The following is a 24,268-nucleotide window of genomic DNA, read 5'->3' as shown; positions in this document are numbered from 1 at the left end:
AAAAAATTAAAAAAGAAATAACTTGGAATGCAGTTATTCCTTAAGATTGTGAGCCACTAAATGGAAAATCCGGTAATTTATTTGAAAACAATTTTGCATGCTTTATTTTCAATACCTGAAACCCTTGAACTGAAGTGCTTTCTCATCTGTACATATTTATTCCTTTTAAATAAAATATAAGTCATTTTATCATAAGCCCTGATAGAGTCCCTGCAGTACTGTTTTTCTCCGCAAACCTAGACATAATTAGTTTTTGGTTTTAGAGTAGCTATGTGGCATTAGACTGTCTGTTTTTTGCAAATACACCACTAATAAGTGCAGTGTATAATATGACTTTGAAATTTATGCTGGGCATGGTGCACCCTTTGTAAGCCCAGCGCTTAGAAGGTTAGAGGCGGGGAAGATGAGCAGACCCACTCCTTGGCTATAGGAGGCCCTGTCTCTAAAGAGTAAAATAAAATTTAAAATCCATAAAACAAAATTACATTAACTATATGAATGTTAAGGCTTTGTTATTTTCAGAACGCCTTTGATTTCTGTGTGAACCCAAAACACAGCAGTTAATTTCTCACATCTATAATTTGTTAATAGCAGTTTCATATTCATGAGTGTTTTTTATTTTTTTCAATAGTGCCTTGCCTATTTTGTAAGTTCAAATTATAAAACAAATCATTACATAGCCAATTGAATTATAACCTTTAGAAAGAAAATTGCTACCCAAGTTTTTGATAAAATATCTTTGATTGTCTGAGCTTCCCCCAAATGCATAGACAGAGCTCCTTTCGCTTTACCTGCTACTGTGTGTGTGCACCACTTCCCAGGATCATGTACAGATTATACACACTTCCCAGGATCATATACAGATTATATACACTTCCCAGGATCATATACAGATTATATACACTTCCCAGGATCATATACAGATAGGATCATATACAGATTATATACACTTCCCAGGATTATATATGGATTATATGCACCTCCCAGGATTATATGCAAGTGGGAGAGGGTGCACAGGAAGTATCTAGTGACTGGAATCTCAGATGAGGAACTGATGACCCTCCTTGCATGCTCCTTCCATGAGGGAATGTCAACAGGGTCCTCATGATGCTTGAGTAATCCCAGCTGCTCTGGCTAAAGTAGAAATGGCTGTTGTGTGGAAGCAGTGTTCTATAACCAACCTCCTTCCGATTTAGTCTCTTCAAGGTCTTAGTGAGTGAGTGAGCCTGAATTCCAATTTACCACCACCCAAAATAAAACAATTTAAAAAACAATATTTTTGATACAATGGAATGTTTGAATATTTTCTATAAAGTATTTCTGAGAGAAACTGAACTATTCAATGAAGAGTTAGTGAACAATTAGTCCTGTAACCACCAGGCACATTATAGAACAAACTCGAGGTTTCTATATGTACTAGTAGAACCAGTTTCTGCTTGAGTTCTCCTGCAAGGCCAGAACTGGGGAAAGAGCTGGGAAGTGCAAAGTGCAGTGCTGCGTTTGGCTCAGTCACGTGACAAGATCCATAATGTTATGCTAGTCGTGGATATCCTCTGGAACTCAATTTCGTTATCTATAAAATGAAGGCCTTGAATAAAGTGGTACTCAGCATTGATATCACTTAGAAAGTGATAGACTTGACTCAATGAAGTTGAAAAGTAAAATTTAAAAGTTTTGAAAATGAGTGTGGTCTGGGAGTGTGTGAGTGTGTGTGTGTGTGTGTGTGAGAGAGAGAGAGAGAGAGAGAGAGAGAGAGAGAGAGAGAGAGAGAGAGAGAGAATATCAGGCTGTCTTTTAGTTTCTGTTGTTTTAACATAATATGTGAGGAGACTGGGTATCTTATAAAGAAGATATATTTATTTGGCTTATTGTTCTGAGTGTTGAAAATTCAAAGAACATGTCATGAGCATCTTTGTTCCATAGTGGATGATCAAAAAGGATGAGTGGGGGAGTTCCCTTTGTAACAACTCATTCCCAAAGCAGCACCGATTCATTAATGTGCAACCTGTGAACATCTCTAAAGTTCTAAGGCTTACTGCTATCACATTGGAAATTAACTTTCAAAAGGGGGTTGGTAGAGACATGCGAACCTCAGCAAAACCCAAGTCTAGATGTCCTGTCTTTATGTCCCCAAATGCGTGTGAGAAGAAAGAAGGGGCAGGGTGTGTGCTTCACAAGGGAATCAGGAGGTAGAAAGTAAACCAAGTTTGAGTACAGTTTGCTCTCAGAGTACCTCTCTACCTCATAAAGGAAGGAGTACTGGCTTGAGAGTTATTTTTCTGCATCTGTGGGTAGCAATTCCATGATTTTTACAAAAGATTTCCTTATTTATTGCATGTGTATGAGTGCTCCATCTGTTTGTACACCTACATGCCAGAAGAGGTCATTAGATCCCACTATAGATGGCTGTGAGCCACCATGTATGTGCTGGGAATTGAATTCAGGACCTCTAGAAGAGCAGGTAGTGACCCATCTCTCCAGCGCTCCATGATTGCTTTTATGGTTTTTTGTTTTTTTAAAAAAATTTCCATTGAGGTGAATCATGGTTATTTAAGAAATTGGCTCCCTTTTCAAGATAACAGGCAGGAGACTTCTTTGTGTGTAGTTTGTATTGCAAACTCTAACTCAAAACTCTAAGAGGCCATACCTAAGAGCTTCAGAATACTTAAAACTTTTGGAAATAGTGGAGATCATTCTTGTCAGTCTTCTGTTTGGTGCTTATTTATCAGAGAGTAATACATGGAAGGCCTGGCTTACTTCTGTTTCTCAGAGGTGACTGCTTTTGTAGAAACAGTAGGGTCTTTTTTTTTTTTTTTCTCTAAAATGATACTGCTGTAAAATGACTAAGGAGAGAAGGAACATTTACCACATCAGTGACAATAATCTATATTTGCTAAATCCCCAAGTTTGGGATATGAAAATCTGTAGCATTGGAGACCTTTGATAGCTTATGACAGTTTTTAAGTAAACTTGACTTCAGAACAACTGTGTTCTGTATGTTGTTAAAGGAGTCATATCAGGAGCTCATGTTCCAAGATTGCTGACTATATTAGGACACTGAATGGCCATGAAACAAAGATTAAGTGCACCTTTGAAAGACCCAAGGGTATTTGACCAGAAACCAGCAGGACAGATTTCTAAGAAGAATAATTCATTACAATAGCAAAGATTGGCTTGTGTCAGTATTTGGAAATCCTCATTTTCTTTTTCTATGACTTACAGGAGTGCTTATGTGCTATATGACAGTGATAAAATTCTTTTCTTCACAGAATCAGAGTGAGAGGTTTGCTTTCCTTACAGAGTGGTACGATCCCAACGCCTCACTGCTCCGACGCTACGAGCTTCTGTTTTACCCCGCAGATGGAACTGTTGAAATGGTAAATGAGGGCTAGGACCATGGCTCAGTTGGCAAAGTGCTGGCTGTGCAAGCCTGAGGACCTGAGTCTGATGCTCAGCGGCCGGGAAAAGTCAAGCAAGGTGGTGCCTTCCTGTAATCCAGCACTGTGTAATTCCCGTAGAGATGTGGTGGGCCTTACTGGCTCGATGGTCTAGCTGACTGGGTAAGCCCCAGGTTCAGTGAGAGGTCCTGTCTCAAAAGCTAAGGTGAAGCAGGAGTGGTGCTGCACATCTTTAATCAAGTACTCAGGAGGCAGAAGCCTGGCCAGTACTTGGTTGAGGCCAGCTTGGTTTACCTAGCAAGTTCCAGGCCAGCTCGGGCTACATAGTGAGACTCTGTCTTAAAACAAAACCAAAAAAACCTCCCCCAAACAAAAAAGGAAACAAATAAAAGTAAGGTGTACAGCTCCTGAGAACAAGACCTGAAGTTCACCTTTGGCTTCCAGGCGAGTTCATGGAAGTCTGCTCAGACATACGAGCTAACACACTGACAAATAGCCTTTGCTTGCTTAAAAATTAGCAAAATTATTTTTATGGGACAAGGAGAAGAATAAGACTGCCTTTGGTATGGTTGATTTTGATTTTGCAATTGAAGATAAATTTTTTTCTTTGTAAGTTGAAAATAGATTTTTTTCATACAATATTTTCTGATTACAGTTTCCCCTCTCCCAACTCCTTCCAAATTTTCCCAACTTCCCCATCACACCCTGTCTTTCTTTCTTCATTAGAATATAAACAGGCATCTAAGAAACTAAATAAAAACAAATCATAATACAACAAAACAAACAGAAAAAAAAGCCTAAGAAAAAAAGCACAAGAAACACACATAGACATTGAGATACACACAGGTGGCCAGCTTGCAAGGCACACTGGTGTAATAGTGGCACAAAGGTGTGGGAGTAATCAACTACTATCTGAAGATGTATTTTTATTGGAATTCTTTTTTCTTAGTGTTCATTAATATATCAAGATAGCTTTCTGCTGGTATTTTTTTCTGAGTTATGAGGTTGACAGGATTTTACCACATAATCCAGAATAGCTTCTCCTTTGCAATCCTGCCTCATCTCAGCTGGGGTTATAAATGTGCACCTTCGCACCCAACCTTGTTGGAGATGTCTAACCAAATTATTTCACAAGTTTTGACATTAAAAATATAGGAACAGCTTAAACTTAGTGACATTTCACTATAATTTCAATACTTAGGAGGCTGAGGCAGCAGAATCACAAGTTCAAGGTCAGCCTGAGCTGTATAGCAAGACGTCTTCTCAAAACAAGCTAAGCAACCTAGAGAGATCTCTTAGTGGGTAATAACACTGGCTGTGAAAGCATAAAGGTCTGAGCTTGAACATTAAGCACCTACATAATAGCTGGGCCTTATTCCATGTGATGGATGCCAATATTGAGTAGCAGAGACAGGCAGCTCCTCTGAGCTCTCTGGCCATCGAGCCTAGCTTAAACAGCAAACTTCACTTTCAGTGAGAGACCCTGTGTCAATAGAGTAAGGTGGGAAATGACAGAGGAAGACACCAGACAACTTCATCGGTTATATGTGTAGTCAAAAGTAAAAGGGTATAGCTATCTACCTCCCAGTAAGGTTAACATTCTTTACTTATATTTTTCATTGTGTTTGGTCCTAGCATGATGTAAAGAATCGTCGTACCTTCTTAAAGCGGACCAAGTATGACGACCTGCGCGTGGAAGATTTGTTTATAGGCAACAAAGTGAATGTCTTTTCTCGACAACTGCTGTTGATTGACTATGGGGACCAATACACAGCTCGCCAGCTGGGCAGTAGGAAAGAGAAGTAAGAAAACAATTATGTCATCTTTTCCATTGAATCATTCATTATGTGGGACTTTGGCTACTAATTTCTGATTTGCTGTTTCTTGATTGTGTTTTCACAGCATACCTTTTTTTCCAGTGACCCAATATAATGTTATAACATTCTTTTTTGAATAGTTTGCAACTGATCTAGGATTTGTTTATGATTAGAATAACAAAATGATTATCTGTAGTCTTGGGAGGTGAATATTTTGGGGGGGGAGGGGAATGAGAAGTTTTTTACACACTATCTTTTTTGTTGTTTTTTTGTTGTTGTTGTTTCTCACTAAAGCCTAAGACTATTTTGAGAAGGATAAACTCTTCTTCCAATGGATAGGAATGGCTTTGGGAGAGAGGAAGCAATGATGCATGAATCAATGTAAACTCGGAAGACAATGAAGTTTTTCTTGCGAAACTGAGGGCTTTGTGGAGTCGTTTGGTCTTGATGATTAAAGACAGATTGAATTATCACCCAGTTAGATGAGCTGGGGTCAAATGCTAGCCAAAGGAATGAGTGTAAAGAAAGATGCAAAGGTGGGAAATCCTAGCTTAAGTTGAGAAGAACTATTATTCTGCTTGAATAAGATGGTGGCTGAAACTTATAAAAGTTTAATTACTAAAATAATGATCTGAATAATTATGGTAATAATAGGTATGAATAGGAAATAAAAAGTGTATGTGGTTAATTGAAATGGAGTAATGAAGGCTGGGATGTAGCTTAGTTGGTAGAATGTCTAGAATGGATAAAGCCCTGAAGGCCTGGGTTTGAGCCCCAGCACTGTGTGAAACTGGGGGCAGTGGCCTATGTTTGTCTTCCCAGCACTTGGGAAGTAGAGGTTGGAGCATTCGAGTTCAAGGTCATATGAGGTTATGTACGGAGGCTCAGGTCAACTTGTATGAGATCCCAACTTATAAAAATAAAATGAGATGGGCAATGGTGGCACACACCTTTAATCTCAGCACTCAGGAGGCAGAGGCAGGTGGATCTCTGGGTGTAAGGCCAGCCTTGCTTACAGAGTTCCAAGATGGCCAGGACAGTTAAGCAAACAAATCCTGTCTCAAACAAACAAATAAATAAAGCTCAGAGACCGTCCAAGTCAAGAATGCAATCGTTAGAAACATCTGGGGTGAAGGTGGATGAGAAGCTGCCTCAAGGTGATGCACTAAGTGAATCAAGCCAAGAGAACAAAGGATTGCCTCTGTTCCAAAGACAGGAAGATCTGGACAACATCAGAAATCACAGAGAGAGAGATAGCTTGTTGGGGGAAATTTATTCAGCTACAAAGAGTGAAATTCTGACATCTGCAAAAAGAGGATAGAATTGGAGGTCATTATGGCAAGTGAAGTAAGCTAGACTGATGATGGATATCATATGCTTTCTTTAAAATGTGGAAGATAGACAGATAGATAGATGATAGAGTGTAGAAAGGAAACTATGGAGGAGAGAGGACTAAAGAGAGTGGGGATTGGGGAACAAGAGATTGTAATAGAATATATATGTCATGAAAGCAGACAGAGACTATTGGAGGGAAGGAAGTGAGACTAAGAAGAAATTAGTCACCATTGGAGAGCGCAGCAGGGTGTGAAAAAGAACAGGGTATAATGACATGAAAATGTCACTATGAATCACATTATTTTATATACTAACTAAAAAAAAATTTTAAAGAAAATGATGTCAACTGTAAAGTGTGGGGGAAACAAAAAGGGCAACCCAGTAGGAAGGAGTGGGCAGCACACTGCTCCACTGTTGCTCCCTGGCAGAGCTGGCAGGAAGGGATGGGAGCAGGGAGGGACAGAAGCCTTATCCAAAGTTTAAGCCAGGTGATGCTTGTGAGAAGACACTAGCATTGTCAAGTGGAATATATATTTATGAAAGGGGACCAACCCGAGGAGGGAGAGATGGTGGGGGGGGGTTCTTTTTTTTCAGATTTTTTAAAATTTGGATTAGAAACAAGATTGTTTTACATGACAATCCCAGTTCCCTTCTCCCTCCCGTCCTCCCCTACCACCCCCCCCCAACTAAAACCCTACCTATCACATATCCTTTCTGCTCCCCCTGGATTGTGAGGCCTTCCATAGGGTGTCAGCAGGGTCTGTCATATCCTTTGGGATAGGGCCTAGGCCCACCCCTGTGTGTCTTGGCTCAGGGAGTATTCCTCTATGTGGAATGGGCTCCCAAAGTCCATACCTATGCTAGGGATAAGACTGAACTACTACAGGAGGTCTTGTAGATTTCCGAGGTTTCCTCACTGAAACCCATGTTCCTGGGGTCTGGATCAGTCCCATGCTGGAATCCCAGCCATCAGTCTGGGGAGCAAGAGTTCCCTGATGCTCAGGTCAGCTGTTTCTGTGGGTTTCCCCAGCCTGGTCTGGACCCCTTTGCTCTTCATTCATCCTTCTCTGCATCTGGATTCCAGTTCAGTTCAGTGATTAGTTGTAGGTGTCTGCTTCTACTTCCACCAGCTACTGGATGAGGGCTATCGGGTGGCATATAAGTCAGTCATCAATCTCATTATCGGGGGGAGGACATTTAAGGTAGCCTCTCCTCTGTTGCTTAGATAGTTAGCTGGTGTCATCTTTGTAGATCTCCAGATATTTCCCTAGTGCCTGATTTCTCTGTAAACTAAAATGTCTCCCTCTATTATAGTATCTCCTTTTTTGTCATCTTCTATTCTTCTCCTGACTCAACCTTTCTGCTCCCTCATGTCCTCTTCATCCCTCCTCTTCTTCCCCACCACTATACAAACGAGGAGATGGTGGGGGTTTCTAAGGGGTTAGATGAGCAAAGTTTAATGCTGTATATTATGAAAGTGTAATAGTGAAACCCATTGCTTTGTGCAATAACTAAAATAAATTTTAATACCTGAAAAACAAAAAGACATGAGAATTTAAACATAGGACCTGGAAATGGTTCTTCTCATTCTATTTTACTTCATCATTATTTATTTCTTTTATGTCACTGAGCAAATCGCTTTAAACATTACAAGTGCCTAATCTGTGTCAGCTGAAGGAATTAATAAATTAAAAACTCAAGTTTATCAGCCCTTTTTTTGTATTTCCTTTCTATCTTCAAGTTATGACTTTTGATCTAATTGATAAGGAAGTTTAAGCTGTTTGTCACTGATGTTGTCTGTTATTGATCTTAGTCATAGAACTAGCATGTCCAATAAGGGTGGAAGACATGACTGATAAAAGACAATGAATGTCAAAATGAAAAAGAAAAGAAACTGTAGGAAAAATACTGTGATGCAGACAAGCCAATCTGTCTTTTTTGTTCACAACGTTCCTACAAACCTTTATAAATGAATGAATGAGTGGGATTATGTCATTGCAAATGCCTGGTATATAAAGGAGTAAGGTTACTGGCAGGCATGCCTGCCTTCCTCATCTCTCCCTCCTATTGCACTGGCTTGCTTTAGTTAGCAAGTTATTCTAACAAATGCCGAGATAAGGCATCTTAAAGAGAGAAGAGGTCAGTTTGTCTCATTGTTTTGGAGCTTTCATCATATAATTGATTGACCTCACTGTGTTGGGCTCGCAGCAATACAACACATTATGATGGGATACTGAGTGGTGGAGGAAGCGTTTCACCTCAGGACAGAAAAGTAAAGAACGGTCTGCTGCCCTAACACTTCTTCTAAGTTGTGACCTAAAGACCTCCCAGAACACCCCCCTCCCTCCTAGCAAAGTTCTGCCATAGAACTACAGGCTTGGGACTAAGCTTTTACACAGGGGCCTGAAAGGACAACTGTCCAAGGAATGCCATGGCTTTTCTGTGACATGGATAAACTTTCAGTAGCACTGAGCAGCACATGCTCCTTTTATTCCTCTTTCCTTAGTGTTTGCCATCCTGATCTTCTTTGGTTTTGATTTAGAAAGAAACCAAACCAATTGAAGATGCAGCTAAAAATCAAGCTTTATAGGAAAAAAAATGACTTAATAATAACTTTTCTTCTGAAAATTGATTTCCAGTGTTATGAAAATGGCATTTTAATTTTCAGTGCCCACATTTATGAACTGCAGTGTTCTGAGAACAGATTAAATATGTTGGAAATGAAATTTTAATTCCTTCATCTCTTGGCTTTGATTTTGGAGATAATTCGAAAGGTGTTTTTTGTTTGTTTTTTTGGGGGGTTTTTTGGTACTTATGTAGTTACTGTTGTAGTTCTTAACATTAGGGATCATTGTTGGAAGTTAAGGCTGTATGTTTAAAAATTTCCAGAAACTACTTAACTCAAACTGGAAAAAAAAATCAGTCAAGTCATTTCTTAAGGCCTACTACCAAAATAGCAGTGCCTACTATCTGTTGTAGCCTCTATAGAACAGGGTATTTCTTTCTGTGACTTCCTTATCCTTTCTTTACAGTCTCTTTCTAATTCTTGAGGTGGTTTGAAGCTCAGTGTAGGGGTTAGTGCACAGGTGGTGACCAGCCAAATGAAGATTGATTGCCTTGTGGGAGACCATCAAAGGGCAACTGTTAAGTTGGGAAGGTCCTACAGTATTAGACCAAGAGCATCATTTATTCTTATGAAATCTGATGTTAAAAGTTAGTGAGAGTAAAGAGATAGCAGCTATAACTCCATCATGTGTTCCTGTGTTTGTGCATGCATGTGTGTGTATGAATTTGAGTACATACCTGCATGTGTGCATTCCTCTGTGTGTGTGTGTGTGTGTGTGTGCGTGCGTGCGTGCGTGCGCGCACGCGCGCGCACACGCGCCAGAGGTTGACACTGAGAATTTTCCTCTATCACTCTCTGCTTTATATGTCCAGACAGGGTTTCTCCCTGAATCTGGAGCTCACCAATTTGGCTAGACTGTGTGGTCACAAAGCATCAGGAGTCCACCTGTCTCTTCCTCCCTTGTGCTAGGATTACAGGTGCACAACCACCATGCTTAGTTTTTAACTCAGGCCCTCATGCTTGTGTGGTAAGCACTTTACCAACTGAGCCATATCTTCAGCCTCTATGATCCCTTTTATGAGTAATAAATATCTATAGCTTTCACTCACTGTAGATAATAATATATTCCAGTGTCCTGGCTAGTTTTATGTAAACTTGACACAAGCTAAAGTCACCTGAAAGGAGGAAACCTCAATTGAGAAAAATGCCTCATAATATCCAGCTGTGAGGCATTTTCTCAATTAATGATTGATGTGGGAGGGTCCTACCCACTGTGGGTACTGTCATCCCTAGGCTGGTGGTCCTGGGTATAAGAAAGCAGGCTGAACAAGCTACAAGGAGCCAACCAGTAAGCATCACTCCTCTGTGGCCTCTGCACCAACTCCTGCCTCCAGGTTCCAGCTCTATTTGAGTTCCTGTTCTGACTTCCTTCAATGATGAACAATGATATGAAAGTGTAAAACAAATAAACCTTTTTCTCCCCAACTTGCTTTTTGCTCGTGGTGTTTTCATCACAGCTAGTCATTGTGATGGGCACTTTGCATACTCATCTCAGCTATTGAGAACTTTAGGTTTTCATTTAAATTAGAAAAGGTATTAAGCTGGGATTCATAGACTTGACTGGAGCCAAATAAAAGTAAAAATGGTCCTAACAATCGTTACTTCTATCTTTTAACTCTGATTTGTGAGGAATGAATGTTCTTAACTGATTCTATAGGATGGTAAAGTCCCTTGGCCAGTCACACATCTAGACAGTAAAAGGAAACAAATTCCATTGGATTTTTTGTTTTGTTTTGTTTTTTACTCTAAAATGTGTCCTTTTTCTGATACACTTCTAGTACCATTGGGTGGGATGAATTTTTAAACTGGATGTACTTTAATGTGAGTAACCATTTGAAGGATTTGGCCTTTATGGTTAATGAAAATGCATGCAATAGTATATTCCATTGGCTTAAATTATTTCACCATTGTCTCTTCTGATTCTTTTGTAACTGCAGTTGGGTAGTAAATAATAGCAGTCATTTGGGTGACTTGAATAAACTTCTGAGTCCAGGAATCTCAGCTGTTTTATGCACACATTTCCCTGAAAAGGAGTGTGAGTATTCCAAGCTGCATTGAAGGTGGTGTCTGTGCTTAGAAGGAGTTTAAAGATGGCTTTCTGGATACAAGGAGAAAGAGCCGAATCTCTTTTGAATGTTTAAGTGCATCAGATAATTCCAAATGTTTGCTTAGCTCTGACAGTCATCATTAATTCAGTTCTACCCACAGGCCCTCTCTTCTGTTACCACTGAGATTCTGTTCACTCCTCTGATGCAGCTGCATGTTTCTGTCCGAGTTAGATTCCACCCCAGCTGCAAAACCATATGTTCTTCTGTTTCTGAACATTTCCACCTAGATTTTTCACAGGTTCTTAAAAATTAACAAATTCAAAATGGAGTTCTGTTTTACTCAGTAACCTGCTCCTTCTGCGTTCTCAGCATTCACACAGGCATCACAGTTGAGTTTCCTGAATCCGACTTTTATTGGAACTCCACATCCAGATAGGGGTCGTATTGTCAACTTCTTCCCAAAAACTTTCTTATCTTTTTCATCATTGCATCTTTTTGTGATCTTTTAAGTTTATTTTGTCTGCTTTTCCCCTCTAAATTATTGTTGCAAAACCCATAGCTCCAGAATCTGAAGTGTTTAAAGGCTTGTAAGTCTTCATTTCTTCTTTGGTGTTTCTTCTGCTTCTTCCTTATATTGATGCCCACCCTCCATCTCTCATATTATCTTTATGTTGTGATTATCATGGGTATATGTGTGGGATTATTGCATAAATGTGTATGATAGGTGTGTGCTGTGTGTTTATGCTGAATTACTTGAGGGACAGAATACAATTTCTTTGCTTCTGGGGAGGAGCTGTTGTTTCTGTCTGTTTCTTAGAGGGATGGCTGTTATCCATTATCCAAGTTCAAATATTTCAGTTCTAGTGCTGGTGAGATGGCTCAGTGTGTAAAGGTGACAGCTGCTAAGTCATTAAGACCTGAGTTTGAGTCCTGGGACCCATATGGTAGAAGGAAAGAACTGAGCCTCTCAGACTGTTCTCTGATCTTCTAATGTATACCATGATGTATGCACCCACAGACACACACACCCTCAGACATATACACATACACACACACACACACACACACACACACACACACACAATTTAAAAGTGTAATTAAACATTCTTTTTTAGTTCTGAATCTATGTGATATGAGCACATGCCTTCTGGCTTGCCCTGAAGTTGTAGAATTTGGTCCAAATTATTTTAGGAATGATCATCTGTTATAGTCTGTTTCCTCCACTGGTACTGCAGTGCATATTAAAGTTCAGATTTCCAGAGGCCGTGCTGGCAAGTCAAAAGCGACATTGATTCTCACCTTTTCAAGACCCCTATTTTAGACTTTCTTAATAGTTATTTACTATCTAGTCAACTCATCTCTGCCTTAAAAAAATGATTTTAAAGGTGTGTGGAATGGCAGTACATGTCTGTAATTCTAGCACTCAGGAAGAGGGTTGAAAATTCAAGGTTATAGCAAGATTCCTTCCTTGCTTCCTTCCTTTCAACCTCCCTCCCTCCCTCCCTTCCTTCCTTCCTTGCTTCCTTCCAATAAGTATTACACATGTTATAAAAAAGTTTTCATCCAGGCAGTGGTGGCGCATGCCTTTAATCCCAGGACTTGGAAGGTAGGTGCAGGTGGATCTCTGTGAGTTGGAGGCCAGCCTGGTCTACAGAGCAAGTTCCTAGAAGCCAGGGATACACACAGAAATCCTGTCTGGAAAAAAACAAAAAACAAAAACAACAATAAAAACATGTTCACTAGAAGGATTTCTCTGAACAACTTTGCTGTTGTTACCAGTTGAAATCATTCAGAGTGTGTTTTTCTCTAAATCACAGGTTGCCTGAGAGACTGTTGTCCTTTATCTGTGAAGTGAGCACATGCTTGCAAAGAGAACATAAGAGAAATCACAAATTGGTTGTTATTTAAAATGGATTGTTGTGTACTTAGAACAAGCATGAGTACATTCTGAAACATTTTTCATAGATGAGCGTTTTTATTTCTGTAGGTGTACTGCATTCAGAGGGGCCTGGCACAGAACTGACATGCCCCTTGTACAGTGTTCACACTGCCTTATCTAGGTTGTTGTTCTATGGCAGGTTGCTGGTTGTCTTCTCACAGACCAGCTTGCTGCAGTTTGCTTGGAGTGTGATGTCTACGAAAGACGTTCTTGCTGTGTGGTTCTGGGAGGATTGTTGTTTTTCAGATATCTACATCCTGTGTGCCTTGGTGAAGGCTAGCCAATCTGTTTTCTCACTGTCCATTGAGAAGGTTAATTTATCCTAAAGGTTTTCATACTGTTTTCTCTTGAAGATGGATGTGGGAGCTTGCTGGACACAGCAGGGCTCTGGTGGAACTTTTTGGAAGAAAAAGCATGATTCATGTTTAAAGGCTACCATGGCATTTGATATTGAGATGTGTTGTTGGCTGAGAGGGCATTTGGGTCTTTGTGTTTCAACCTTGCCATGAATAGAGACCCAGTAGAAGAATTTATAGTTATAGTTACTTTTGAGTCAATGCTGACCTGAGAAAGCATGGCAAGCATAAATTTAAGTTGTTAGAGAACTAACACTAAATTTCTAGTATATCTATGCAATTTCCTGGGGGTTAGTTTTCTATATTAAAAATTCTATAACATATAGACATTTTAAACACCTGAATTTTCTAATTTGGGTGTTTAAACACACACACACACACACACACACACACACACACACACACACACACACACACACACACTTTAGGACTGATGAGATAGCTTAGCAGTTAAAAGCATTTCCCATCAAGCCAGAGGACTGAGTTGTATCCCTGAGACCCACATGGTAGAAGAGAGCTGACTCACAAGTTGCCCTCTGGACTCCTTGCATGAAATGCTCATGCTTACACACATATAAACACTCATGAAAAATAAGTAAATGTAATAAAAAATTTAAATAAAAATAACAATTTTTATTGTTCCTTCCTATGTATTTTCTTCTCTTCTTCAACCACTTCCTCTTATTTTATTTTTTATAGGTAAAGTCTTGTTATATATTGTTGGCTAGCCTGGAACTCTTTGTAGATCAAACTAACCTCAAACTCACAATAGAGATCTCCATCCTCTGCTTCCTAGGTGTTGGAACTAAAGGGGTTTGCTACCACATCCAGTCTCTTGTTTTTTAACAATGAGGTTTAGCTTATTTTGATTTCGTTGAGAAAATAGTTATCTTACTTTATGTAACTTTTTAAGAGATACCTTTAATCCACTTCCCTATATTTTTAATTTGGGTAGTAATGTTCTGATATGGTTGTTAAGAAAATGACTACTCGGGAAAGGATATGTGGTAGGTAGGGTTTAGTTGGGGAGGGTGGTAGGGGAGGAAGGGAGGGAGAGGGAACTGGGATTGTCATGTAAAACAATCTTGTTTCTAATTCAAATAAAAAAAAGAAAATGACTGCTTGGAATCATAAATAAAAACTGGAGGACTGTTTTTATTTTCAAATCCATTCTTTATTTCTTACAGAACATTAGCCCTGATCAAACCAGATGCAGTATCAAAAGCTGGAAAAATAATTGAAATGATAATCAAAGCTGGATTTACTATAACTAAACTCCGAATGATGACACTTTCAAGGTAATTAATGTTGCTCATTGTCAGTTATGTAATGACATTTATTTTTCCCATCATTTTTTAAATAAACAAAAGCAAAAAAAAAAAAAAAAAACACAAAGAACCCACAAAACAAAAGTCTTTCACTGAATGGCAAATATAGACTACCATGATGAAGAAAGCATGACAATAGATAATCAGCTAGTTAAACGAAGACCTAACTCTAGGCAGCTAGCAGTTGTCAGAGTACATAGCCCTCATTTAGCTGTGTTGACTTCCATAACTCTGTTTGCTTTCATAACATCAATTCCTGACATAATCTCTTCTATGTGAGAATAATGTACTGTATAAAAATAGTAGAGGATGAGGCCATCCACTGATTTCTTCTTAGTTCTGGTTCCTGAAAGAGATGCATTTAGAAATGTTTGTTTATATTTAACTCATCTTAATGTGTATGCCACTATACCCATTTACTTCTCTAAAAAGCAGTATGACTTAACCTAATTAGGTATTTTTTAAAGTATTTGATGAAAATAAGACTTCTCCTAAGCAGGGCTTTGGTGGCGCACACCTTTAATCCCAGCACTTGGGAGGCAGAGGCAGGCCGATCTCTGTGAGTTCGAGGCCAGCCTGGTCTCCAGGGCGACTGCCAGGATAGGCTCCAAAGCTACACAGAGAAACCCTGTCTCAAAAAACCAAAAACAAACAAAAAGCCATTTTCCCCGGGCTGGAGAGATGGGTCAGAGGTTAAGAGCACTGGCTGCTCTTCCAGAGGTCCTGAGTTCAATTTCCAGCAACTACATGGTGGCTCACAACCATCTATCATAAGATCTGGTGCCCTCTTCTGGTGTGCAGGCAAATATGCAGACAGAACACTGTGTATGTAATAAAAATAAGTAAATAAATTAAAAATTATTAAAAAAAAAAAAGACTTCTCCTAATAAGCCTTTTCTATTACAAAGTAATTGTGATCCCAGGATTAAGTTTCTTTATCATAAGAATGGTAAAAAAGTATTCACAGTGCCAGACAGAACAGAGAAATGTCACTCCCTTCTTTTCAATGCCAGTGCCCTCCAATTCAAGGCAGGGCCGAAATAAATGAGGTGATGTAGGTAGCACATAGCAATATTTTGGTCAGTGATGAACTGTGTATGATGATGGTCTCATAAGATTCCAGTGGATTTTTGTTTTGTTTTGTTTGTTTGTTTTTGATTTTTCAAGACAGGGTTTCTCTGTATTGTTTTGGAGCCTGTCCTGGAACTGGCTCTGTTGACCAGGCTGGCCTTGAACTCACAGAGATCTGCCTGCTTCTGCCTCCTTCTGCTGGGATTAAAGGCATGCACCACCAATGCCCAGCATAAGATTCCCCTGGAGATGAGAATCTTTTATCACCTAGTGATGTTATAGTCACTATATAGTGACATATAGTGATGTGTATATATACATTCCATGGTATAACTTGATCACTTGAGATGATGCTTGTGTAGACAGCAAATGGAGCTTCCCACTGGATGAAAGTAGAACATAGCATGCAATATTTAATAACAGATTACTTATGCTACTGTTGACAGGTCCAGTCTTGCTCAGGTCCAGTGTAGGCAATGATAGCAGCTGTGAGTTCATGCTTGCAATGGTTGTGTCATGTTCAACAGATAACATTTTGCAGCCCTTCTCCCTCTCTGCCATCTCTTTCATTCCTTCCACCCTTTCTGTGATTCTTCCTGAGCCGTGGAGCGTATGGTATAAATGTCTTGCTTAGGGCTCAGCACCCAGCTGTCTCTTCTCTTGGTACCTTGAGCATCCTAGAATCTGTGCATTCATCACAGATGAATGTTCACTGGAAAGAAGCCTATCTGAGCAAGGCCTTTGAGAGCAGCATTTGTCTGTGGGTGTAAACATAATTGCATAGAAGACAGCTTGACACCATGTCAATTTAGCTAAACAACAACAGTAGGTTTCCCATAGTGCTCTAAACCTCCCTAACTATGGATGGTAAATAGATCGTAATTCTCAAGCCTAAAGGTTGATTTTTTTTTTTTTTTTGTTGGCAAACACCTGTATTTTATTTGCTACTTTAAAAAATAATTGAAGGACTATAGGGATGGCTCATCAGTGAAGAGCACTGGCTGCTCTTCCAGAGGACCCAGGTTCAGTTCTCAGGACCCATGTGACTCATAACCACCTGTAACAACAGTCCCAGGGGATCTACCACCCTCTTCTGAATCACTAAGTGTACTGCATGCATGTGGTAAACATACAGGCTAAATCCTGTACATTTAAAATAAATTAACAAAAATTGTAAAAAACCAATGAATTGATATGTATGTATGTATGTATGTATTTGTTGCATGGTATAAATTCTTTTTAAATCCAACAAGAAAGCTGCACAGTTATAAGAAAGACACCCAATTTTGGTGGGGAAAGAAAAAGCTTTTAGGCCTTTAAGCTTACCGGAGTAGATGATAGTATCATTTTATTGTCTCTACAGATACCTTTAGTGGAAATGTAGGTTTTAATATGTATAATTTGTCAAGCAGTTTTTAAAACTACAAACATACAGATCTTTTCCTTGAAGAGACCTTACTAAGCAAAAATTACTGAATTAAGAACTTGGGGGGCAGTGGAGAGAGTGCTCTATTATAGGAGTGAGGCCCTAGGTTTATCCCCAGTGGATGACAAAAGAAAAATAAGCTGTGGCCAAAATTCTAAAGCTTAAAATTAATTCTAAGTTTTGAATTAGAAGATGTCTCCTCATTTTTAAATATAAATTGTTTAGACTTTAAATAGCAAACATTCTTATTGATCTGATATTTAATTGTATTGAGAATCCGGTGAGATGCTGATAAAATGGAAGACAGATGAAGTGTAACATTAATAAAAAAATAAAAATATCCTCCTATTTTAATGTTATATCTCAGCATCCATAGGACCCATACTTGGGATTGCTATTTGGTTGAAAAAAAACTTAACTTATATGCAGATCGTGTGTGTGTGTGTGTGTGTGTGTGTGTGTGTGTGTGTGTGTGTGTGTGTGTGTGTGTGTTTTAATTTGTACGTTGTTTTATTAACATATACTAAAGTAACTATTTTAAGAAATCTTAACTATTGTTATTTTGCTTATTTTATAGGAAAGAAGCAACAGACTTTCTTGTAGACCACCACTCAAAGCCTTTTTATAAGTAGGTGCTTACATGGGGACTAAAATTGTTTTTTCTATACTTTTGTTAGAAAGACTTCTTATATCCACCACTAAATACTTGAAACTTAATCAGAAACAAATAGATCGCTTAGTTAAATTTTAAGAAGCATCCTTTTATGTTTCATTGAATTGAAAATGTGATATATATATCTAGATATATATAGACATATATAGACATATATATAGACATATATATAGATATAGACATATAGATAGATAGATAGATAGATAGATAGATAGATAGATAGATCTATCTATATATAGTTTTTGTATTTTGAGACAGAGTTTCTCTGTGTAACTGTCATAGCTCTCCTAGAACTAGCTCTGTAGACCAGGCTGGCCTTGAACTCACAGAGATCCTCCTGCCTCTGCCTCCCAAGTGCTGGGATTAAAAGCATGCACCACCACTGCCTGGCTTATAATTATATTTTATTCTGAGAATTTTGTTGTGCTTTTAAGGTCTTTATTTTGGTATCTTGTATGTACAAAACAAGTCACAGAACTAAATAATTTGACACATATTTTGTTCTTTTGGAAATAAATGGCTAATAGCTAATAATGTTTGTTAGAAACTGAATTGATTATAAAAATTTTGGATGTAATTAAAATGAATAATGTGCATAGCTATTGACAAGCAAATATCTGTATTTCTTTTTTTAAACTTTTTTTATTAATTTGCTTTCTACATCGCAATCCCAGTTTCCCCTCCCTCCTCTCCTCCTGCTCTCCCCACCTAACCCCTCTATATTTCTAATAAAGACAAATGAAATTTATCCAATCTGCTGCAGTAGGCGTTTTATTTGATAATCTACATAGAATAAATTTTTAAAAAAAAAAAGATTTTATTATGTGTACAGTCTTGTTCCTGCATGCCAGCAAAGGGCACCAGATCTCATTCACGGTGGTTGTGAGCCATCATGTGGTTACCAGGAATTGAACTCAGGACCTCTGGAAGGGCAGTCAGAGCTCTTAACCGCTGAGCCATCTCTCCAGCCCATAGAATAACTTTATATAAAAAAAAAGAACTCTATTTCATAAAATTACTATATTATAGCTTAATCAGATATTATAAAATATTCCTAAACTTTGTTAGAATTATCATATACATTTTTTGGCAATTATTCTTTGTTTTAGGTTCTTTGTCTTTATAACCCTGAATCATAACTCCTAGCTTAATATCTTACATGCTGTTCATATGCAGAAAGTTTGAATAACTGAATGAATGAACTGGTAGTCTGACATTGGGAAGACAATCAGAGCCCAGCTGAAGTAACTGAAGTCAGCTCAGGATCCATGTCCTCGCAGTAGCCCCACCCCTCAATTGTTATATGCCACACTCATTATAAAATTCTCAGGGTTGGATCCTATTTTATGGCTATATATATATATATATTGCATGATAATTAAATGCTTATTAAGTAGGTAACTGTTCCCTCCCTTCCTCCCTCTCTCCCTTCGTACTTCCTTTCTGTATTTGGTTTTGGCTGCTAAGATGTAGCAGTATGTTTAAGAATTCTGTGTCCTCGGGGCTGGAGAGATGGCTCAGTGGTTAAGAACACTGCCTGCTCTTCCAAAGGTCCTGAGTTCAATTCCCAGCAGGTGGCTCACAACCATCTGTAATGAGATCTGGTGCCCTCTTCTGGTGTGCAGAGACATACATGGAAGCAGAATGTTGTATACATAATAAAAAAAATAAATTAAAAAAAAAGAATATCGTGTCCTCTTAACATAGTGTGTATAGATACTTCCTTCTAGTTGTTACTTCTTGGAAATGTTTTTCTAAAGTGAAAAGGGTTGATTAATGAAGGGGTGGGAAGGGAGTGTATAAAGCAGTCAGGGTCATAGCCTGTTACGCTGTCTTCCTTTCTCTGAGAAAGTCCTGTCCTTTCTCTATTTTGCCTGGCATGTCACTTATTTCAAGTGAAATTTATCATTGCTGCCTTCTGTACATGAAGAAATGGAAAAATAAAATTAAGTGTCAGTTTTCCTTCCCAGGGAGCTGGTACTAAGACATAAACTTTTAATGAAGTCCTGTGTGTATGGTTGATCATTTAGTGTATCATAACCCAGAGTAGTTTTCTCCTAATAAGAGGCTAGTGTTTGAAGGCCTGGTGCCATTCTTTTTCTTTCTCACATTGGTTTAGAGTTGTCATTCTCTGCATAGAAAATGTTACAAAATGTCATGCTCATTATTTTGTTATTGTAAAATTCTACCTACCACAGTAAACCGTATGTAAATAAGAAGGGAATCACTTTTGTCCTTAGAATAATAGGAAAAGCTTAGATCAACAATATGCACTTCAAGTTAGTGAAATGCCAGAATTCAACAAGCTTTCCCTTTGCAAACAGTAGTGAACCTGACAAAAGTTCTGTAATGATTTTGTAGCAAACTAGATCCATGTAAAGCTCCAGTCATGAGATGAGGGTTTTGCACTGCCCATATTCACTTCACTGTGCCCAGAAACTCTAGTCCCTGAAATTACTAATGTTCAACCGTATCTTCATTGTTAAGGCAGGTGTCTAGATTGACAGAGTAGAGAAGTAATTCAGACTTTTCCCTGTTTCCTAGCGAAGTGATCCAGTTTATTACAAGTGGGCCTGTTATTGCCATGGAGATTTTAAAAGATGATGCGATCTGTGAGTGGAAAAGATTGCTTGGACCCGCAAACTCTAACCTAGCTCATACAGATGCCCCCGGAAGCATCAGAGCCGTCTTTGGGACAGATAGCATAAGAAACGCGGCTCATGGCCCTGATTCTTTTGCATCTGCTGCCAGAGTAAGTTGTTTTGAGAAATATTTTTCTCCTGTTTTGTTTGGAAAATTGTTTTATGTCAGAATAAAATATTTCTCCCACTGAGGACTTTGGGAAAATTTAAAAAGCTGATGTAGTAGTGGCAAACAACTTTTGACATTTTCCTAGGATCAAGTATCGGTTCAAAGCCTCATCTCCTTTTTAAATTAGTTGTGTTGGTCACAGTGGAGTGCAGTTTTCTCCAAGTCTGCCGTTTGTTGCCACGCTTCTTTCTGTAAAGGCATAAATGCTGAGTCTCATGTTTGTGACTGAATTCAATTAGGAATCCTAGTTTACTGATATGTAGTAGATATTCCTAAAGAACCTTCATTGGAGTAGTCTGTAATTTAGATCATGCACTGTTATTAGCTAAGTAGGAGTCTAGGAGAAACACTAGAAATACATGGAACGTATGTGTGAAGATGCAAGAAGTCTCGGGACAGCAGGATGGCTTAGTGGGTAAAGGTGCTTGTATCAACACCTGGTACCCTGAGTTTGTTAACTGGGACCCCTGTGGTGGAAGGTGAGAATTCTGTAAGTTGTTCTCTGGCCTCTGGCCATGCATGTACAAATAGACAGCCAGACAGATTGATAAAAAATTTCAAAGCAAAAAAGTTTCTTTCTTTAAAAGAAAGAATGAAATCTAGGTCTTAACAACAACAACAAAATAATAGTGAGAATTATCCTGTGAGCGGCTTCAATAGAAGATTGAATTTGAGTGTTTGTAACAGCTTATTTGTAATAGCCCAAACTAGAGATATCACAAATGTCCAGTAGATGAACAAAATGAACAAGCCATGCTGTAGTCACACATGGCATATTATTGTAAAAAGGAAGGAAGGATTGATTACAGGGAGTGAATCTCAAAATATTTTTTGAGTGAAAGAAGATAGAAAAAATAATGGATGAATTTATATAAAATTATAAAGATCGGCTTATAGTGACAAAAAGCAGGTTAATAGTCAATAGTAATAGTTAATTACTATTAGTAATAAAAGTTAATTATTCTTTTATAATGTCCTGCCAACAGACTCACTGAAATATACAGTATTTGAGTAAGTTCTCCTCCTCCCTCTTGCTTCTGGTTTAAAGAAATATTTGCACATCAGAATAGAAGGGAGGCCGTTAGAGAAGAGGGCGGAGAAGATAAAAGAGTAAGGAGTTAATAAGGAACTAGAAAGCATCACAGGGTGTGTTGGACCTCTATGAAAATATCCCATGAAGCCTATTATTCTATATAATTTAATGTACACTATAGAGTATGAAAGTTCATTAGTATAGCTTTGATTTATTTTATTGTAAATTTGAGTCAGGGTCTCACCATGTAGCCATATTGACCTGGAACTCACTGTATAGGCCCGGCGGACTTGTACTAGCAGTGAGCCTCCTGCCTCTGCTTCCCAAACGGTAGACTTGCTCTTTCAATTATAAATTCAGGGAAAAGAAAATACTAACTCTGAGGCAGGTTTTGTTTTAGGTGTTTTGGAAGCTACTAAGCTCTGCAAGTTGGTTCTTTTCTTCAAATTTATAATTTGGTTGCTGACAAGTCACAGCTGTGATGAATGCATGGCGCTGATTGGGAGCGTGGAAAATCTTTCTAGAGGATAGTTAGATAGTTCTGTGCTCACTGGCAGATGTTTTGGAGCATGGAACAGAGATTTTTATGGAGAATATAGTGGAAAGAATAGTGCTGAAAGCTCAGGGACAGCATTTAAGTAACTAAAAGAATTGATTAGTATGAACATCTTTGGTTCATTCAGATTGCTAGCTAACTTCTTGATTTAATGAGCTGTAGGCAAAGCAATAGCCACTGTGTGAATCAGGCCAAAATACGTTGCTCATTTTGATTTATAATAGAACTATTGTTAATTAGCTGTGGTTCTCAGACTCCTAAACATTAATTTTTCTGTTTTTATAAGGATGTCCTTGTTTTAACTTTTTATATTTTATTTTTTAAGTTTAAAATTAATCTGTATTTATGAACTATACTTTTGGGAAAGTAAGAACTATATATTTTTCCCAGTTCTCAGAATTTGTTGAAACCTGTCAGTTATAATAGAGGTCACACAATGATGTCTTCACATTGCTACAATACTCTGCATGTTCTGATTGTTAAGTGCTGAAATGGAGCTAAGTTACTCAGTCTGCAAATTCACATTTAGAAAATCAGAAGCATAGAATTTATATCATGAAACTTTAAAAGTAATTGTATATCTTCGGAAATATTCTGGAAGTTTCAGATAAGAGATCATCTTTTCTCATCTTTCTGTATCTACAGGAAATGGAATTATTTTTTCCTTCAAGTGGAGGCTGTGGACCAGCAAACACTGCTAAATTTACCAACTGTACCTGTTGCATTGTGAAGCCCCATGCCATCAGTGAAGGTAAGTGCCATGTTGTAGATGCTTTATTAATTAGAACAGCTTATTTTGTTAATGTTTGTTTTCTTGCTGTGTTTGCATGATGAAATTAAGTACATGTTAATATTTCAGATTCTTTTCTTTGAAAGTCCATGAATCAAGGCAACATTTAAAGATAAATGTGTCTAGATTTCTGTCTTCATTTTGGAATTTGTGCATTCTTAGTAACTGCTCCTTTGGCTGTTGATCATGGCCAAACTCATCCATGTTTTGAACAGATCTTGCTTCCTTGCCGTCTAACCTTCCTTCTGTCTTTCCAACTATATAATGGGTTCCCTCTCTTCACTTAAATAGCACTCCAAGTGCATATATGAAGCGTGGTTTATAGGGCTGGAGAAATGGCTCAGTGGTTAAGTGCAATTGTTGTTCTTGCAAAGGACCAGGTTCAGTTCCCAGCACCCACATGGTGGCTCACAATCATCCACAACTCCTGTTCTAGGGGATCTGATGCTCCCTTCTGACCTTGAGGACACCAGACATGTGTGTGTTGCACATACCTACATGCAGGCAAAACTCATACACATGAAATGAATATTAAAAAATTAAAGTCTTTATTACACCCAGAGCACATGTTTCCTGAAAAAGTTGAGGATGTTCCCTTCAGTTCTCTATATCTGAAACAGTTCTTTAATGGACATGAATATCCATATTTACATGTGTCTGTGTCACACACACACACACACACACACACACGTACATGCTTGTGTACACTGTGAGTATACAAGTTCATTTCTTGTTTCTGTCTGTTTCCTCATGTGTTTGAATCTGTTGTGGGCATCTCTGTCAGTCACTCCAAGTTGTTTTAGAAATGAGATGTTAAATTTAAAAGATAGTCCTTGAAGACAAGAATATACTGAGTAATATGCAGAATTGAGTGTAGTCTTTATGTAGTTTAAGCATACATACAATACAAAAACTTGGAAATTGCATATACATATTTGTATATGAGACAATGAAAATTTGCCCAGACCAGGCATGGTGGTACACACTTGTAATTCTAGCACTAAGAAGTCTGAGGCAGGACAATCATGTTATTTAAGTCATCCTGAGCTACATAGTGAGTT

General features: G+C 38.3%; 1 protein-coding gene across 7 annotated transcripts in view; it reads left to right on the top strand.

Moving 5' to 3' along the window:
• Positions 1-24,268, top strand: part of Nme7 (NME/NM23 family member 7) — a 128,862-nt gene that overhangs the window by 22,304 nt on the left and 82,290 nt on the right. For 5 of the 7 annotated variants that reach the window (XM_027417147.2, XM_035444867.1, XM_035444864.1 and 2 more), the window contains 6 exons: positions 3,270-3,377; positions 5,034-5,200; positions 14,707-14,817; positions 17,922-17,972; positions 20,562-20,769; positions 23,063-23,168. In XM_027417147.2, the coding sequence (XP_027272948.1) occupies positions 3,270-3,377; positions 5,034-5,200; positions 14,707-14,817; positions 17,922-17,972; positions 20,562-20,769; positions 23,063-23,168 (751 nt within the window). The remainder of the gene's footprint in view (positions 1-3,269; positions 3,378-5,033; positions 5,201-14,706; positions 14,818-17,921; positions 17,973-20,561; positions 20,770-23,062; positions 23,169-24,268) is intronic. The other 2 variants (XM_035444869.1, XM_035444868.1) reach the window with 1 other exon arrangement.

The sequence above is a fragment of the Cricetulus griseus genome, chromosome 5, assembly GCF_003668045.3.
Source record: "Cricetulus griseus strain 17A/GY chromosome 5, alternate assembly CriGri-PICRH-1.0, whole genome shotgun sequence".
Classification (NCBI taxonomy): domain Eukaryota; kingdom Metazoa; phylum Chordata; class Mammalia; order Rodentia; family Cricetidae; genus Cricetulus; species Cricetulus griseus.
Note: the sequence above shows the minus strand (reverse complement) of the source record. Positions and strands in the feature narration are given on the sequence as shown.